At 32.3% G+C, this 20,171-nt stretch overlaps 1 protein-coding gene and 2 long non-coding RNA genes across 3 annotated transcripts; 2 read left to right on the top strand and 1 right to left on the bottom strand.

Annotated features, from left to right (window-relative positions):
- Positions 1-802: 802 nt before the first annotated feature.
- On the bottom strand, positions 803-2,631 carry LOC134280652 (uncharacterized). Its single transcript, XR_009994941.1, has 3 exons — positions 2,264-2,631; positions 1,090-1,178; positions 803-883 (listed from the first exon to the last, which is right to left on the bottom strand). It is a non-coding gene; the product is annotated as an uncharacterized LOC134280652 (long non-coding RNA).
- Positions 2,632-5,991: 3,360 nt separating this feature from the next.
- LOC134280651 (uncharacterized) lies at positions 5,992-8,797 on the top strand. The gene is made up of 3 exons (XR_009994940.1): positions 5,992-6,099; positions 6,955-7,140; positions 8,465-8,797. It is a non-coding gene; the product is annotated as an uncharacterized LOC134280651 (long non-coding RNA).
- A 6,632-nt stretch (positions 8,798-15,429) lies between these two features.
- LOC134280650 (uncharacterized) lies at positions 15,430-18,416 on the top strand. The gene is made up of 4 exons (XM_062763092.1): positions 15,430-15,555; positions 16,211-16,364; positions 16,612-16,731; positions 17,186-18,416. The coding sequence occupies exons 1-4, from the start codon at positions 15,469-15,471 to the stop codon at positions 17,443-17,445; spliced, it is 621 nt and encodes a 206-aa protein (XP_062619076.1). The 5' UTR covers positions 15,430-15,468; the 3' UTR covers positions 17,446-18,416.
- The last annotated feature ends 1,755 nt before the right edge of the window (positions 18,417-20,171 follow it).

Here is a 20,171-nt window from a genome sequence, read left to right as displayed (position 1 = left end):
GTATTTTATACCAAAACTCCCTAGGACCTCTCTCAAAGTGTCCCGCCCCGTTTGTTTTATTAGTATTCATAGTATTACATGTCGCTATTTTTAGCACAGGGGCATGAGGAGAGTTATTCCGTATAAAACAGGTTCTCGGCAGAATTTATATTCCTATCACATCTACCAGAACTGTTTAATAAAGGTTGAATTAGACACCATGTTTTGTGTAAATTTTTGACGATATCAAACGTGAATATATATATGTATGTGACTTCATATTTGCATATAATTGTCGAAATTGTACAGCAGTTCCGTGGCGCAGTGGTATGTCTCCCGCTTCACATGCGAGAGGTCACGGGCTCGATTCTCGGACGATCATTTTTTTCTTTTCCGAAATTCTTTTTTTTTACTAAATGATAGTATTCAGCATGTGAAATGAAAAAAATTATGAGGTCTAGCTTGTACAAACTCATAAAATCATTATGTTGTGATTAATAATCCACATAAAAAGAATCTTCTATACACATGATTAAATCATTATATCAATATTGACATATTTTATTTGCTTCAGTATACATGTATACATTTAAAAATTCTACAAATTCAATTAGGGGGATCCGACCCCCCCCCCCCACCCGAATTGCGCATGGTTTACTTTTTCCCTAAGCGGGGGACACAATTTCTCTGAATTAGCTTGTTAGATTTACATCAATAAAAAAATGCTAACAGACAAACAAAGAACGTTACTTTTGGATTGGACATTTCTATTTGATCCACTTTCATGAATACACTGTACAATTTATGGATCTATTTTCTGGATCCTTGAGTCTCCGGTAACACTATCCACTCACTTCCAGCATCAATGGTCTGTACTGTAATGATGTATTCTCATAATGATAATCTGAAAAAGTGATGAAATTAAAATGTAATAATATTATACAGCTTTGCCTTCAGATACTTACTAAGAATCATTTCTAGTTGAGCTTGAGCAATGATGATGAATACAAAGCATGTTTATTGGAATCAATTAAATTCCAAGAGATCTCAATGGTTTAGTTTATCATTTTATTTTAAAAAGTTAACGTTTTTACTAAATGTATTATTTACACGTTTTTCCTGTCTAATTCTATCTATCAGCTCATCCAATTCTGTTTCTGCTTCTTTCCGAGTTTGGCTTCAAAGTGGCGAATTTCATTCTAAAAACAGAAGTATACAACACAAAGTTGAGACGGTATTGATTTAGATATTCTTTAAATTTATAAACTTGTAATAAAAAGGTCAATTGGTTCTAGGTTTTGTCAAAACTCTAAATTGTGGTTTTCATTTCTTTCCAATAACACCCCCCCAAGAAAAAATAGAGTATAGTTATGTGCTGTAATTCGAATGATGCTTATTATTTGAACCTAGTTGACTTAAATTAGTTCAGTGGTACCGGTGAAAATGTTAGCTGAATATGAATTTTCTTTCATAAGTAAACACTGGATGACATCAGCAAAAACCTTTTTTTTAATTTATTATTTTACTGTGGTATATATACAATTCAGTTACCACTAGTCCACTACATTATATACTTGTCTGTATCACAATACTTCCACTTGGTAATCCCCTTTCCTAAACTAAAATATATTAAGTACAGAATTAACCCCCTGTCCCTTTTTCTTTTTTTACGACGTCATAACAAAAGTCATTTTACAAATATTTCATAATAGTGTTGATTTTCATAAATTCATAATTTTTTATGTAAAAAGCAGGTATTATCTTAAATGGTAAATAAAGATATCTATTACTATATACAGAATTTTCATTTACCCGACCATCACTCAAGTTATAATCATTATAGCTGGTTAGTGACTTGGTTACACACATGCTGTGAATACAACAAATCAAAATTAAACTAAATTCAAATAAAACTTTATAATTTGGAATACAGTTATGTAACTGATCATGACCAACTTTTTCACGTTCGGCCAGCAGAAACAATCTAACTCTAAGTTGGGGAATTTAATTTCATTTTATCATATTATAGTTTAATATCGGCAATATTATCGGGGAGAGGGGAGGTGCATACCCCCTCCTCTTGGTTCCTCAGGCCATGCATAATCTTTTCTTTTTAGTTATAAAATACTAAAGTAATGCTAACATATATAATCAATCAGAATTAAATTGAAATGTGCAAAAAAACACTTGCCAAGTGTTACATATTTTCCTGCATGGTTAATTTTTGTTATTAATTCTTCAGAAACTGTTGTAATGGTAAATTATAAAAAATTCAGTCACTAACCGTAATTAAGACTCATGAAAACGCCAAAACTGAGGCTCAGACTGCTCCAAGTTTGTAATTTTCTTCTAGTCTTCTGTACACTGTTATTGAAAACAATGTAAGCAAACTACCGTTTATTCCTCCTATGTTAGAGAGCTATACCAAAGGGAGGTAATTTGAAGCAAAAAAGACAGAAAATTATGGATTTAAATCAGTTATCATATATAAATGCTTTAGTTGCCTGCAGATTTTTTTCTTGATTCTTCTAGGACAAATACTGTTTAATATATATTTTATGTTGATAAGCTTTAATGTGGTTGTAGATTTCTTATAGAGTACTGCAAATTTGCTGTTTTTTAAATCAAAATAAACCTCCAAAAACTAGTTTTATTTATCAAAAGGTGAAGAGAATTTTAATAATCAACAGTTTTTAAAATAGAGTATTTTTAGATAAATAGAATAATAATTCAAAAAGCTTTTATTAATGTCTAGTAATAAAAAAATATTTGTTTAACCATAAATTCAAGTGTCATGATAAAGTACAAAACACGCTATTTGAAAGGCGCGTGGTTTCCATAGCAACAATGCGAAAAATTATTTTTGGCTTGCTTTTTTCTACTATACCCTTTGTTCTGAAAATTTATATATGAGTTTTAACCAAATCTGTTTCTATGCCACTTTCCACATTTTTTAACTAAATGCTCGATGCTTGCTGATTTTGACTCTTAAATTAAAGGACACCCATTGAGAGTCAGAAATATGTTGTTTATTTTTGCATCGGTTGTTTCTATTTTTAGTAACAGCCAATAATTCATTTTGGTCAATATTCAAGGGAAAATGCAAAAAAGTTGGTGTAAAAATGACAATTTCAATATTTAAAAATAAAAAAGAAAAAAAACAATATATAAATAAAAGGGCAATGTGTTCTCATAGAAATAAGTCGTAAAATTAAGTTGGAGTCAATTTTTTTGTAAAATCCCTATATAGAAGGCTGTCCCGAGGGCACAAATATTGGCATGGTGCCAAGAAATGGTAATGGTTCATTTTTTGTTAATATTCAGGGATACATTTCTTAGAAAGTGACGCTTCTTTTTTCAGAATTTTGTGCATTTAAGAATCTCTAGGATACTATCCCAACAATATGTAAAATCCACCTTTGGACTCTCAAGGACAGAAAAGTTATATCGTAATGAAATTACCTCAAATTCAAATGATGGAAAAATTCATGATTTTATAAGTTTTACTTTAAACAGTAATTTCAATGAATTTTGTGTAAAATATTTACAAATATTACTTACTTACTTATCCTCTTCGTCCCCGATGGGACATAAGGCTTCAACAGGCTAATTGTATTCGGCGCGTCGGCGCGCTAGCGCGTCCATCTCATCCCAATATCACATAAGTATTTTCTCGAGAATCCCTGCTTTAAAACACTCTAATGACAGTGATTTTCTTTTCAATTTAAGCTTTATCGCTTATATTCAAGTCGACAGCCCGAGCCCGATTGTAATTATTTTGTTAGGTGGATCCAGAAAATTTTCGATAGTTGGTGGTGGCTCGAATCGCAAGGGTAAGAGATCCGAGACATAGCTTTAGTATTATTTTATTATGTCAGTTTAAATATCAACTTTCCAGAAATCGGGATCCCCTTTAATTTATTCACGTCTTACCACAATTTGTATAAGAGTAATTTACCCCATTTTTTGAGTTGGTCTACTTTCAATCTCTCTCTTGAAGTCTCTCTGTTTTTATATACACTGTATTTACTTTATGTACTACACACAGGTGTCGGAACCGGGAGAGTGGGATTAGGCTTACAAAGATAGACATCATATAGACCTGTATTAAACATTGGGGCGTAGCCCCCCCCCCCCCCCACCTTTCCACTTTCAACAGGAACGTTGCAGTGTAGTCGAAGAAGGGTGAGTGGTAGTGTTAAAAACAAACAAAAAAAATTAAAAAAATACTGTAATAAGTTCGATCCCCCCCCCCCCCCCACACACACACGAAAAAAGATTTTTGAGTTTTAACAATCTTGGAATTTTGTTAAGAATTTTCAGGTTCGAATTTTTTTCCTTACATCCCCCCTTCCCCACACACACACTTTCAATTTGCAGGGGCGTAGCAACAGGGGGGCCAGGGGGGCCTGGCCCCCCACTTTTTTTCCCAACCTTACCTATTACCAAATGGTAATTGAAAACTTGGTTGGCCCCCCAGTTATAGTGATGCACCGAAAATGAAGTATTAGAATTGGTACTGATAGTAGTTGACACTGATAAAAAGTTAGCCTCTTACCCCCCCCCCCCTCCTCCAAGAAATAGGATTTTCGAGTTTGGGCAACTTTCAACTTTTCCTTTTTTTTTCAGATAAGTAAAAAAAAATTTCTCCTCCGGCTGCCCCCCCCCCCACTTTCAAAAACGATGCTACGCCACTGATTTGCTTACGAGGCTAATGTGACAAATTAAAATTTACCAGTATTTCGTTATCACCATAGACTCTAGAGTGTAACCTCCTTTTTTAGACTTGATTTTCATGGTAATAAGCTGCCATGCATTGGTATCAGTGTTTTAAAAAGATTCCTTGTTACGTTTCATAATAATACTAAGTACTACTAAAAATTAACTTGACTTATTACAGGATGGGGGTTAGCTTTAGATACAGAAATTGCTTTGCTAAAATACCCCTTTTAAATAAACTCTTGGTCAGAAAAATACCTTAATTATTAATTTATTGAAAAAACTGAACAGAGAAAAAGCCTTACACATATCATTCAAATGTTATAGTGCGATCATAACAAATCTTACCTTTTTGACTCTGTAGAATCGTGTCATTTTCTTTTTTATTTAATTCTCAGAAACTTCCTTATGAACATGTATAAAGCATAAACGAACATAATTTGAAAAAGTTGTGAACAAAGTGTCAAACATTAAATTTAAGCGAAACCGTCATTAAAATCAACTCCTATCAGTACTTTCAGTACTTTGATTAGAGGAGGAATATCAAATGAAATATCGAGCCCGATGCATATAAGCGATAAATTTTATAAACAAAATCTGTTGCGCGAGCGCGCCGACGCGCCGAATACAATTAGCCCTTCAACAAGCTGCCTCCATCTTCCTCTATCCTTTGCCACATACTGTGCCTGCCCCCACGAGTAACCCATTTCCTCTAACTCTGATGTTATAGTTCTTCTCCATGTTGTTCGTGGTCTACCTCGTTTTCTCTTTCCAGGTGGTGTCCAGTGTAATGCTGTTTTAGGTATTCTGCTCTGGGGCATTCTCATTACGTGTCCCAACCATCTCATTCTTCTGTTTACAAATATAAACAATGAAAATTATTTTTAATTTTATAAAAGCTATAAATATTTTTTTTTCCTGCTTTTCCTGTGAAAAAAAAAGTATTTTACTATTTATTTAGATTTTGTTAGAATTATCTCCCCTGCTGCGCTCTTCTGTAGAGAAGGTAGATAATGATTATGTTTACGAAGTTTATAAACAGATGTCTGTCATCTAATCGTTTTAGGCATAATTAAATTATCTGTGATTTGAAGAAAATTGTCCCTCCTGTGAATGTAATTTGTTACGTATATACTAGTGGCCTATGTATAAAATGCATAAACAATTATGAAAACCATCGGGATCGATGTACGGTTCCGTAACCACGTGTAAACATTGTGGCATCCTGAGACGTTTTGTTACCGTTTTGAAGATTCAGGTGCGTGAATTGTTAACGAGTCTTCAGATTCTGGCTCTGATTTTAATGAATATGATTCTGACAGCGAATATTCATTTGGTAGCAAGACGGATGTAGTGATGATGATACCGAATCAACAATGTTTGAATTTGAAAAAGAAACAGGTAGGTGGATCTTGGTTTATAATACTATCTATGTACCTTATAAAAAGGCTTATTGATATGTAAAAAATAAATAAATAAACAATTTTGTTGGGGACTTGATTATGGACAAGAGAAGATTTTTTACAAGACACTATCAGGTCTGGTACAATCACTAGATTTAGCTGTATACGTAGTTTGATTTACCTACTTATTAGCTTTATTCACCTACCTGAAGTAGTTTTATTTAGCTACCAAAGTAATTTATTTCTGTAAAAATTACCTACGTAGCTAAATCTAGTGATAGTACTGGACCTGAATATATACCTAGCAAACCCGTTAAGAGAAATTTCAAGGTTGGTACTTGTACATGTAGCAATAAAAATATCTGTATAAATTCAACAATATTGCAAAATATTCACATCTGCAGAATTATAAATAGCATAAGCAGCCTTTGTGGGGTGATGAAGAGGGAATGAAAAGTTGAATAGGTCCAGGGTTTTCAAAGACTGTTTACTAATAGGGTACATTATGAATTGGATAGGTGGGTCTTCACTGTCAATTAAATCACCATTATTGCCTCATATGTGGGCTGCAGCATGATGATAAAGAATCTCATTAAACAAAATATTTTTTTCAGATACATGTATTTATGAAATATTATGAAGATGGCTACAGGTATGATTTTCTGCTTTTCATATATGATTAAAGGAAAAAGAGTTGTCAAATACTTGTGCAGACTTTTCAAATGAAAGGTCACCATATGTTCCTTGACAGGTTTGTGTTTAAAACATAACTAATATTATAAATATAAGTCTGGGAAATTATACTTTGTAAAGAATATTTCCTTTCATTCTTATATTTCTCGTGCAATTTCAGATTATTCAAATTCATTTCCCTGGTTAGGGCTGGGCTTTACAATGGGATTTTCAGCTGTGGAGCTATAAGAATTACTACATAGGGTTTCCAATGTAGCTTTGTGATCAGAATCCAGAAATAAGAAGAGGAGAGACAATGCAGATGCAGCATTAGCATTACCAATTACTTACCACTGCTGAGAAAATGGTAAAGATATGTGTTAACTTATATTATCTTATCCTGCAACTACCCCTTGCATTGACTTAATAGAGGTAACCTAATAAACCAAAGCTTTATCCGGTCACTGTCCTAATAAAGCCTCGTGCATGTATTCCGACGTTCCAAAAGCATTGTGACGTCACGTATATTGCAATGTTTACGCCATGGCGTCATAGTTTCAACCGCAGAGATGTGCCTAAATCTGTCGGAAATAGCTTGTTTTGGATGTTCAAATGTAAGAAATATGTTGCAGGATAAACAAAATACATTATAACTGTCTTGAAATATAAGCGATATTTGGGTTCGGGTCGAAAACGTAAGAGGGCTCGGAAAGCCTAGCCCTCTATCACGTTTTCTTACCCTCACCCAAATATCGCTTATATTTCAAGAAAGTAACCATGTTTTTTATATATACCTCTACTGTAATTACTCTGTATAAATTAATACCATAAAAAAAATCTCTATTTCCCCGAGAAGTGACTATTGCCCTCATCTGAAGACTACTCCCTGGAAAATCAGAGCTACTCCCTGGGACTACTCCCTCATGAATATTTATTAGTAATTTTAACCAATCAAAGTGTTCAGTGGGTGGAGCGTTCAAGGAATCTCGAGTCTGTGACGTCATGTTATTAGCAATGTAGCTATGACGTCAAAACATTTTGATGTGCGATGTCAAAATCATACTTGAATTCTACCAAAATGAAGACAATGATAATTTTTCAAAATGTCAGTGAAAATACTTTTTAAAAATAATTTAATTGTTTAAGGACACGATGTTTCACTTATCAAACAAGTGTTAAACCGCATGCATTTGTAATTATGCCTCTACAGTTTTTTTTTAAAATGTCGGAATATGTGGTTAAAAAAATATTATTGTTTCGATATGATAAAAAAGTTATGGAATGGGAACTCGGGAAATAGCAAATTTAAAGTTCCCCTCGGCAGAGAACTATTTCCTTCGGGAAATAGTTTCCTCCCTCGGGGAATCAAAAATTTGCTATTTCCCTCATACCCATTTCATAACTGTATACTATAGTACATGGATAGGAATTGCCTTGTCTGTCTGTTGATTTGCCACATGCATTTTTCCCTACTCTGTTACTTTACCTCAAGGATATATGAAGCTATTGTTTTCTTCAAAGATAGCCAGAAGAATTTGTGAAGAATCTTTCCTAAGTCATTTGATGACATTTTCTTCAATTGATAAATATAAATGTAGGATTATCATAAACATGACATTTATTTTAAAAATCTTAGAATATGTCTAGTATGGTTTATTTCAATTTAATTTGAAAACTGTCCTTTTCCACAGGTACATACTTTGAGTACTACTTTTGTGTATTTGGAGACAGTCCAGTTGTTCTTTAAACCAGAAGTGGAAATTTCAGTGCTTGTTAAATTTTCTCCAGAAGTTATTGGATGCTACATAGGAAGAAAATGGGGTCATACTGAACAGAATAGTTTGGATACATCTTATAGATTTTGAAAGCTTGAGACCTCAAGATCAACCCAAATGGTGTACCAAACATGAAGAAAAAAAGACAGTTTATGATTGAAGAAGCTTGTTTAGTAGCCAAAATTTCAGGGTATTTCATATATGTTAACTTATACAATTTTATCGGTACATGTACTTAAACATTGTTAATATCTTGATGTATCAGGTTTCACTTGCAGGAATACACAAAAATTCAGAGTAAATTTTAAGTGTTTGTTATGTTAGAAAAAATCAAAGGTCAAGGTCAACATTTGGGGAAACTGTGATTTTTTCTTTTAAATCTTACCTTAATTTAGAACCATGATGTATACTTGAGCAAGTAGATTTTTTTTCAAGCATACAAAATTTCAAGGTCATTTTAATTTTGGAAGTGAATATAAAATATCAGGAAGCAGTCAAGCATTGTAATTTTTTTTGTTGTTGAATGTACTTAGTTACTGAGTAATATTCAAATTTTAATCTGCAATGAAATTAAAAACTATAAATGTTTTAATTTGTTGATTTTTAAAACTTTGTGTTCATTCATTTTGAGTTTGTTGCCATGACAATATGTCTGTCAAGAAAATGGCTCTGATATTCCTTTTTGTTCAGTTTGACCCTTGACTTTGACATTGTGACCTCAAAATCTAAAGGGGTCCTCTACTTTTCAAGAAACCAGTATACTAAATTTGATGTCTGTCAAGCAATGGGTCCTCAAGATTTTGAATGATTAAAATCTACATACTGGTATATCGAGAATTATAACCCTTGACCTTTGACCTTGTGAACTCCAAATTAAAAGGGGCCATCTACTTATTAGTAGGTACCAATGTACTATGTTTATTATCTATCAAGCAAATGTTTTTTTTATAAGATAAGAGAGAACACACTTGGTCTACTGATTGACAAACAGGTATAAGCAGTATGTGAATATCACCCTGCTCAAAGGAAATGTAAAATAATACAATTCTGGTACCCCCCCCCCCAAATTAACCCCATTTAACCCCCTAAGAAATAATTATTGATTGAAAACAAAAATGTACAATATACTGGGATTTTTCAACAGCAAAATTTAAATTTTTGAAAATATTTCAATCAGCAAAATAACTCCTTGCTGAAGTTCAGGGATGAGAAAATGTGAAAATTTACAAAAAAATGTCCAACTTTAAGTAAAAAGTACAGCAAGATATTTGAGAGTCCAAAGACAGATTTTTTATATAATGTAGACAGACATGTTGTCTAATAATTGGTATGAGATTGAGTTGATTCTAAGCGTCACTTTCTGAGTTATAGGTTTTTGAAAAGTGAATATTTTCACCAGTTTTCAAAAATCTGGAAATATGCCAGATTCGTGACCTTTTTGCACTTAAACGAGGGCACAGTTTGTGATTATGAAGAATTTAACGAAACAAGTGTATCTTGTTACTTTCAACCATATATGGATATATTAAATCATTATCAAGTAAAATGCTGAATTTGTAAATATAAAATCCTATAAAATTCCTGTTTTCACCCTGCATAAGGACCAAGAATTCTATTTTTAGTAACAGTGTCGATTTAACTCCTTAAGTGAGACCACACTGAAAAAAAAATTGTGGCAAAATATTTCATATTATAGAAGAAATTTACATACAAAACATGAAGTTGATCCGAGAACCTTGCTCCCATAACCTCTTGCATGGTTTTCTCGTAGACATGCTCTTAAAAAAAATTCAATGGCAAAAAACTAAAAGATTCAGTAGATGACGTCACAATATTTGACCTTTGACCTTTTGATATGACCTTGACCTTTGTAGTACATAACGAATAGAGAATCCTTATGTATGTGTCCAAATATCAGCCCTCTACTATTTATGGAACAAAAGTTGCACTGCATAACAGACTGTTACATGCTTGTTTATTGCACTTAGATAGCGTAAACACATTCCAAAATGTAAGCTCCCAAATGACCAATATATAGGATTCTCTGATTTTTTTTTTACAAAATATAACGCAAATTTGCCAAAACTTATTATTTTTCTTTCAGGGATCATTCATTGTTGACAGTATAGTAATATTACTTTTTTTTCCTCCAGTACTTTTTTAAGAAATGGGTTAAAATAGAATCCACGGGTGTTTTGTCCTACCTTAAGTCGATGCTTTCTGATAGAAGCAGTAATAAATAGAGCTGTTATGGAAAAGTTAATCATATGTACTGGATTTCAAAATTATATGGAAATCTGTATTGTTAAGGACTGACCTAAAACCCTATCCAGTTAAACCAAAAAAATGGCATATAAACACATTCAATTTAGATATTTAACTTTAGAAAATACCTCTATACAGACATTAATGCTTGTAAAAGATGGACCACTTAAAATATGTCTAAAATCGTGATCTTATGCCTTCCTTAATAACCTCTATTAGTCTTTAATATCTTGTCCTTAAGTGAACTGTCTATATGACAGATGGACACCTGTTGAGATGACAGCAACGATCTCCTCTAATCTGTTCTCAACTGATGCCAATGGTGTTTTTCCTCTTTAAATTGTATCTCGACTAGCCAACGTTTAAAGATCCCCTGCAACGATTATTTAATATAAATAGATTTTTTCAACTGTTTCTCGGCTAACCAAATAAGGAAATACCATAAAGTTGTATTCAAAATGTTATTACATGTATTTTAATTCAAATTTTGACGATACATTTTTTCAACACAAAACATTGATTTCAAATATATATATATAGCTTTTCGATCCTATGTGTGTCCCAAGTTTATTGAATGAAACATATGGAGATAACGAACAGTATTCAATATCAAAGTTAATAAAACAATAAAAAATGAGAGCAGAGCAAACACGGACCTCCAAAAAATCAAAGGTTGGATCATGTGCCATCCGGGAGTGAGCATCACCTGGCGACCGGTCACACCCATTATACCGAAAATTGAAACAAAAAAATAATAAATGAAATATTTTATTTTGTTAAAGGGAGGTAAAATGACTTAAGCTATCACAGATATCAATACAGTACCCTAAATATTTGAAGAATACAATAAAACGACAGGTGAGGATATGTTGCCAAAGAGTGAAAGAAATGGGATGATCGGGGATCTTCAAAATATAAAATAGTCCAGTACTCAGGAACAAAGCATAAAGTGGGTCTATTATCTTTGCTTGTGTTTGTCAGTGCTAATATTATGAAATTGCATTTCCTACTGTAATCATGGGCACACATGGCGTTCATGATAAAATCATTTCATTCCCTTTCAGTATGGCCTTTCTGGTCTCTGAGAAATATGTATTTCACAATAAAAGTTATTTTCGTCTCATTTACAGAAAAAAAATTATCTACAATTCTTTCTGAATATTCCTTGTCAAAAACATCTTAACAATGATTAATCGTTATAGGTGAATAATATAGGAAAGTACAATTTTCCTTACAAGGCCAATAGAGCCCTACTTGACACCAGACTCTTAATTGAACAACTTTAGACTTTACAATTTTGTTCACGAAATATCCAGGATTAGAAGTATTTGAAAGAATAAAAAGCATGTTCAATATATATTCAAAAAAACCCTGCAATGTCTTTGACCCACGGAACCATAACTTTGGAAGAGGTATCCTTACACCTTACAACCATACAATTTTTTTTTCCTTTTCAAAATATCAAGCGACATTTTTTTTTTTTTTGAAGAATTAAATTATTCTTTTTAAAAATAATAATATAGAAATTAGTCTCAACATTAGAAACCCTGACTCAGTGGACATAAATTTCTTGATTTCAAAAGAGACGCACTTTATGATTACATGTATCATGCACCTAATTTGTTTTTCTACTAAATACCAAGAAGCATAGAAGAATTGTTTGAAGCATTAATATATTTTCATCATACAATAGATATAAAGCTCCATCTCCCCTTTAAATTCCTAAAATTTAACACTCTGACCCAGAAGACATGAATTACATAATTCAAAGTTATTTCAATTTACATTATTTTACCACGAACTTTGTTTTACTGATAAAACCAAGGGACAGAAAATATTTTCAAATAATTAATGCATATTTGCAATAAAACATTAGAGACTCGTTCTCATGCTAGAACGGTTTTGGGATCCTGTCTGTCTGTTTGCCTAGCTGTCTGTCATAACTTATATACCCTGAACTGTAAGAGGTGTGGATTTTATATTTTGCATATATTTATTTGCTATTCTTTACCATCAGCTCCTTCGTTTACCTCTTTCAATTATTTGCGTATATCACAATGTTAAGCAAAATAAATAGAGTGTTGGTTTTTATTCATTATAATTAAATATTTGCGCTAATATTTATCCTTTCAAATAATATTTACTAAAAAGATCTACAACTATTTGTCTAATTTCTATTGCATTCTCTCTCTCTCTCTCTCTCTCTCTTTTTAATCTGCTCTCTCTCTCTCTCTCTCTCTCTCTCTGTGTGTGTGTGTGTGTGTGTGTGTGTGAGAGAGTGTGTGTGTGTGTGTGTGTGTATGTGTGTGTGCATTTAACAAACAATATTGAGTGTATGCTTGTGTTCTGAAGAGGCATCCTTGCTCATCAAAACTATTTATTTTATCGAGTATGTTTACTAAATATCCAGGAATAGAAGTATTTTAAAGAAAAAAAAGCATGTTCACAAGAACCCTGCTAGGTCTCTGATTCACGGACCATGACTTTGGAAGAGGTATCCTTACTCAATTTAATCATACAATTTTTTGTCTGCAAAATATCAAGAGACAGATTTTTTTTTCTTAATAAAGAATTGAATGTGTTCTTTTTATACAATGAATATAGAGTACCGTCTTAACATTAGAAACCCAAAGCCATAGGGACGTGAATCTCATTAGTTTGATAGAGACACACTTAATCATTACAACGCACTTTGTTTTTTCTGCTAAATTTTAAGAAACAGAGAGGAATATTAGAAATAATACCTTTTCATCATACAATAAATATAAAGCTTCCAACCCTAACCCGCCCCTTTTAATTGTTAAAAACGCTGACACAGTGGACACGAGTTTCATAATTAAAATTTATTTCGATTTACACTGTATATTATTTTCATCATGAACTTTGTTTTACTGATAAAACCAAGGGAAAGAAAAGATTTTCAAATACTTAATGCATTTTCGCTATGAAAACATTAGAGACTCATTCTCATGCCAAAACGGTTCTTTGATCATTTTGGTGCCTGTCTGTCTGTCTGTATGTCTGTCTGACTGACTGACTGCTTAGCAGTCCGTTTGTCATACATTAAATCTCGACTTGATATTTTGTAAATATTTATTTCCGACTCTTTACCATTACCTTATAAATTCATCTCTTTCAATTATTGGCTTCTATCACAATATTAAGCAGAAGAAATAGTGCGTTGGTTTGTATTCATTATTTTACAGTCTGTGTTTCAATTAGATATTTGCTTTATGCATAGTATTTAAAAGAAAATATTATTTTCTCTGTTGAAACTATTGGAAAAAATTATTGTCTATGAACATGATACATTTCACAAAAAAGCATAATGGGCTACTCTTTTTTTCTATCAAAATTGTGTATGGCTAAACCATTGAAAATTGATATTTCAATTCTGTATGGCTAGAAAATTGATATTTCATTTTTTGATTGTGTAATATTTTATACATACCTCCTCCTTAATGCATTTTCTCGTATGTAGCAGATAGACTAGCATATCATTCAACGTGGACTGAAGAAGCTATATACATTTTGTATGCATAATAGATGGCATTAAAAAACAATGTAAGCATTGCCTTTTAATTAGATATCTCTGTAATTATGAGTACTCATATATTTGGTTGTCTTCAAATAAGCAAAAAAATTAAAATATCGAGAAAACTTAAAATTATATTTTAATTCTGATTGACATCAGTAATGGCATATGGTAAATTAAATATGCTTCTTTTAGCTTTACAATTTACACACGCCTTAAAAATTTGTTTAACTTAAGGTGCATTTTGAAAGTGCATTATAAGTTGTAATTGCATTCATAAACTATAAAAACAATTCACTGTTCTAGTGGACAATCGTACTGATTTTGGTACATGTACATGAGTTTTTCATTTAATTGCAATTCAAATGACAAATCTGTAGAAGAGGTGGCATTATGAATGAAAATTCAAAGGACAACAGGCTTTCTCAAGGTAAATTCTTTCTGCATCATGTTTCACTTAGACCAAGACGTTAGGAACCAATGTACGTATGTTTGTCTTACAATAGATTAAGACGTTATAATTTTGGAGTTTATGGTCACCCTTTTCACGTTTTTGCAATGGAGAAATAATTTTCTTTAAATTCTTCAAATATTACCTTATCATTTGTTTCACGAATACAGACGCCACAATATATTTTAATCATTTTAAATAACTGCTAAAGGGTGCTTTCAGATACAATATCACTGATTAAACAAAGGTGATAGTTCGCATTTGAGGTACGGTTAATAAGATATTTAAAAGTATCAATTGTCATTTTATCTGACAAAGCCGAATTGAAGGAAACAGCTAAAGACCTTCAATGATTATCATGAAATATTTTAACTTGTTTATGAATGACTTTACTACTCTGGCTTAACTCGTTACTGATTTCAATGCAAGGGTGAGATTACATGTAATATGTTATGAAAATAACACACTTCAGACCATTAAATTTTTACAAAAGATTTCAATAGGAGATCAATTTGAACCGCTTTGAAAATTAATTTTCACAAATGCACCTAAGAAACAAGTACTTGTGGCTTGTTCCGGTAGCAGTTTTCGGAAGCCAATTAGCCTTATTATTATTATCATAGGAGGATGTTGGTTACATGAATTTTTTCATCGTGTCGATAGCCTTCGATGCTGTGTTGTTTTTACCTTGCATATATCGACATGTCCTTTCCGGAATCTATTGCAAACAAACTTGAGGCCATAAAGTTAGATCTCGTAAGTTTTCTGATTTTTTGTCACAGAAAATTCGAGTTAATGGTTCACTTTTAATTGCTTAAAAATGAAGATAAATTTTAAACTTTTGATATACAGTATTCAAGTGCTGAATTATGTCATTTTTTTTATTTCTTGTATGATCATTAATAAGTATAATATGTATGTATTTGTACGCATGTGGGTTTAAGATTTGTGAAACTGTAAAAAGAGAGATAACCAAATTATTCTTCAAAGTTCTTTTAAATTAATAATCAAACGTAGCAATAATGTACGCATATTGTCATAAGAGTGGTTTGTTGACTACAAGCTACTTAATATTAATTGGATACTTTCACATTTTCATGTTCATGTGTAATCATTGACGGACGTTTAATGTTATGTCCTTGTCTAAATTAAGTACCAGCGATCCGAATCAGACGGAGTTATGAAAGTGTCTTATATTTATTGATACGAAGAAAAAGATTGTTTCAATTTTTTTTATCTTTGTCAAAAAGTTATCGACTTAAATTATGTAATGTAAAGTCCTATCTTTATTGATTAAAATAACTAAACTAATAAAAAAAAAAAGAAATCTAAATCCATTGAGTAAGATGCGTGTCATTTGATTATTTAAGATTTTTTCAGTTTTGTTGTGAATCTTATGCTTCGTTTCCAGACTGACCTTCGTCGACAGGATGTGGATCTAATGAAGCAGTTAATTACAATCAGCGAGACTATACAAAAGATGAACAAAGCTAGATTCCCGCCAAATAATCACGTGATCTCCCGAACCTTTGTCACCAAACTAAACGGAAAGAAAGGCTATATAGGTATCGTTTTACAGGTTTATTTTGCAAATTTCGAATTCCATTTTCATATCTAATCAAGTGTTAGAAGTATCTACATTTAACTATTGCGATTCAAATTACACCATTGTCGTAAATAGTCATTTTTTCCTCATTCAGTATCCTAAAAAATATGAATTTTTTTTTTTAACATTTATTTAAAAAAAATATATTTAAAGGGGTTTTTGTCGAGTTAAACGTGTGATAAAATATTTTTAATCATTTTTTTCAGGTGTAAATATTGTCCCACCTGAGGCACTATCGAGTCCTGAAGCTCCACTTTTGAGGCGTCAAAGTGCTCCTACTTACTCTCCTCATTACCTGAAGGATTCGTCTGTTTCAAGTGTAGAAGGTATACAGTTGTACTTATATAAGTATTAATATATGTCATGTAAATTAGTTGAATCTGATTCATAGCGCATTTTTTTAAAACTATATTATACTCTTAATAATGAAAGCAGCTTAGTAAAACTTAACTTTGGTTGACCAAATAAAATACTGAGTGCGCAGAATTTCTCCACACACGGTTCAGTGTTAAAAGCATTTTTATTAAACGCTCAGTATTATTCATTAATTACATTTTAACATTTTCACCCGAAGAAAATCATTTTCATTTTTCTTTTTTGATGTGCCTCTTTTTACGATGGTGTTCTTCATTTTTTGTTTTGAATATTTTCTCTCACACAAAATCATTATAATCACAGTTTATTTTTGACCTTCAAAAGTTATTTAATTTATACTTGCAACTAAAAGGTACTCACGTTTAGTAACAAAAAATACATGAAGTGTATAACATGTCTTTGTAGATTCCTATACGTCTGATGATGATGCTGGAACGCCATTAAACTCTGTCAGTGACGCTAACCAATTGTCTGGAAACTCGAACAATTTAGTCCCAGGAAAACAGTACCTGTCGGCACGGAGATTTTCCGATATCGTGACAAAATATCCAAACACTCTCTCTAGCAGAGACGTTACAAATGATTCTGAATGTGAGGAAATTCTTCTACGAAATATCAAATTATGGAAAGAGGGACGGATAGAAAATGATTCAGTGTTTGTATGAATACAACCAGAGTACGTGGTGCATAGACTTTCTGCTAGTACTCGACAAGAAAAATGCCTACCGACTGAAAGTGGGTCCACGGGTTTACAAATGTACGACCAAAGCCTCCAAACTTTCAGTTCAAGAGAATATTAACAATCTTTGGTTTGATCATATGTCACAACATACGAGATACATGATGAAATTGACAGATAGATCGAACGGAAGAATGGTTTAGTTTTTTCCTATATCTATTCGTCTCAGTTGGTCCCATACGCGAGACATGCCCTACGTATAAACAATATATGAAACGATGTGAATTATTGAAAAACAGGTTTCTGAAACAAGAATATCAGCAGTCTCGTTTTAAAGTTATCATTTCGTAAGGTTTATGGTCGATGACATTGTTAGCAAATATAATTTATCGTTGTCATATATGCTGTCTGATGTTTTTCTTACAAATTGTTAGGCCATTTTATACACTCTGAATTGTCGATGGATTTTTTCCGTTATTTCTCGATCATAACAAGAAGCACACGGCGGGTATTACCAGTGGGCAGAGGATGCTTACTCCTCCATGGTACCTTATCCCACCTCTGAGGTTTTTGATGTCCGTGTTTGCTATGCTCCTATTTTGTTTTGTTTAATGGACTTTTGAGCTTGAATACTGTTCGTTATCTCCATAAATTTCATTCTACTGCATACATGTATAGTGAAGAAAACGGAGAGAAGGACATTGTGATATAAAAGGAGGAGTACAGTAACTGCTGATGCAGACAGATTGTAAAAGGTGAAAATAAACAAATATTCATCAATTTAAAAAAAAATTTAAACAATACAAATACATGTATGTAAAGAGGGCATTAAATACGGACTATCAGAGTAAGGGTGAGATGCTTAGAAGGAGTAAGCATCAAATATTGACCGGTGACACCTGCCGTAGGTACTATGTATTGATCATGTAAAGGGGATGTTCAGCAGTCAAATTTAATGTTACAACAAGGACTAAAAAATTGTTATTATTGAGTAAAATGCTGACTGATGTTTTTCATACTTATTGTTAGTACATTATTTATACACTGAATTGACAACGGATTTTTCCGTTTTTTCCCGAACAGGACAAAGAGCACACGGCGGTTGTGACCGGTCGGCAGGGGATGCTCACTCCTCCATGGCACCTGTTCCCTCTGATGTTTCGGAGGTCCGTGTTTGCTCTGCTCCTATTTTGTATTGTTTTATGGATCTTTGATCTTGAATACTGTTCGTTATCTCCATATGTTTCATTATGAAACAAGTTAGCCCAAATACGACCCACTGGTAGGTTATTTCTGATTACAAAGGTCATTATAGCAACCAAAGAATTTGGGAAAAGCCGACAGTAAACAAGCTTGTTGAAATCCTTGTCATTGATACTATCATGTCTCTCTATAAGAATTGTTCGTATTATGTGCAGGTTTATATATATATATATATATATATATATATATATATATATATATATATATATATATATATATATATATATATATATATATATATATATATATATATATATATATATATATATATATGTGCCCGTAAAGCAAATTAAGCGTATCAGAAGTTGTTAGGTATTGAAAATTTAAATACCTACATGTATTTAAAAATTTTCAAAGTATTACGATTCTTTTGGAGGTTTGATGAAAGGTCACATTACAAAACCTCACAAAACAATTTCTAAAATAAAAGGAAAAATTGGTGTGAAATAAGGTGCTTAGAGGAAATAAACATTCCCTGACGACTGGTTACACCCACCTTAGGCCCTTTAAAATTTTCCAATATTCCAAGAATATCATGATTCTTTTTAAATATTAAAAAAATCTTGTATTTTTGAGCTATTAGGATATGGTACTTGCAAGAATAAGTAGCCACTAAAATTTTTTTTTGATTTTTAGGATTTTCTAAGTTAAAATGGGGGACTTGGGTGAACATTCTGATTTTATTTATTACCAGGTATTTTCTTTAAGTTGGAAGGCATAAACACCTTTTGCAGGAGAAAGCAGAATATTACGAAATAAATAAGCAAAATTGACGATGGAAATTAAAAGCTGAAGTCATCTGGTTTGTCATACAGTTTAGTTGATATAGTTGGTCCTTTTTGTCTATAGACAGTACTGTAATACATCCAAAAATGATGTTGTGGCAGACTCAGATATGACTCCTTAGATAAGAGAATTACATTAAGTATGTTACAAAAACTGAAAAAGCGTTTTTTTTAAATTAAAAAAATCTTTCTCGGTCACTCCATATGTTTATTGGTTTATTATTAGTGTAATGCTCTCAAAGCAAACTACCGTCTCTTAAACGTTGCCAAATTCTCCAAAAGGGGGCGCCAGCCAAATCGTTGGTTCACAAATACAAACTTTCAAAACCAGGCACGTAGCAACATGGGGGGGGGGGACTGTCCCCTTTTTTTCAAATATAACTTTTTACTATTTGAAAAGTAGTATTTGAAAAGAAGACAGGTTGGTCCCCTCACTTTGCGTGACAGTAACCCCCCCCCCCAAATAGGATAGTTTTTTTTTTGGCTTTTCAAATTATTTTTCGGGAAGGTTAAATTTTTTCCCTGGCTGGCCCTACCACTTTCAAAATCGATACTACGTCACTGAAAACCAAAAGGAAAAGTATTTTCCTCCGTCAATATACATCACAGTCATAGAGTGTGGAGACCCAAAATTTATATTTTGTTTTACTTTTAGATTTAGATC

The sequence above is a fragment of the Saccostrea cucullata genome, unplaced genomic scaffold (genome assembly GCF_032062105.1).
Source record: "Saccostrea cucullata isolate Sc308-1 unplaced genomic scaffold, CSIRO_AGI_Scuc_v1 ctg842, whole genome shotgun sequence".
NCBI lineage: Eukaryota > Metazoa > Mollusca > Bivalvia > Ostreida > Ostreidae > Saccostrea > Saccostrea cuccullata.
This window is presented reverse-complemented; position numbering and strand designations above follow the sequence as displayed.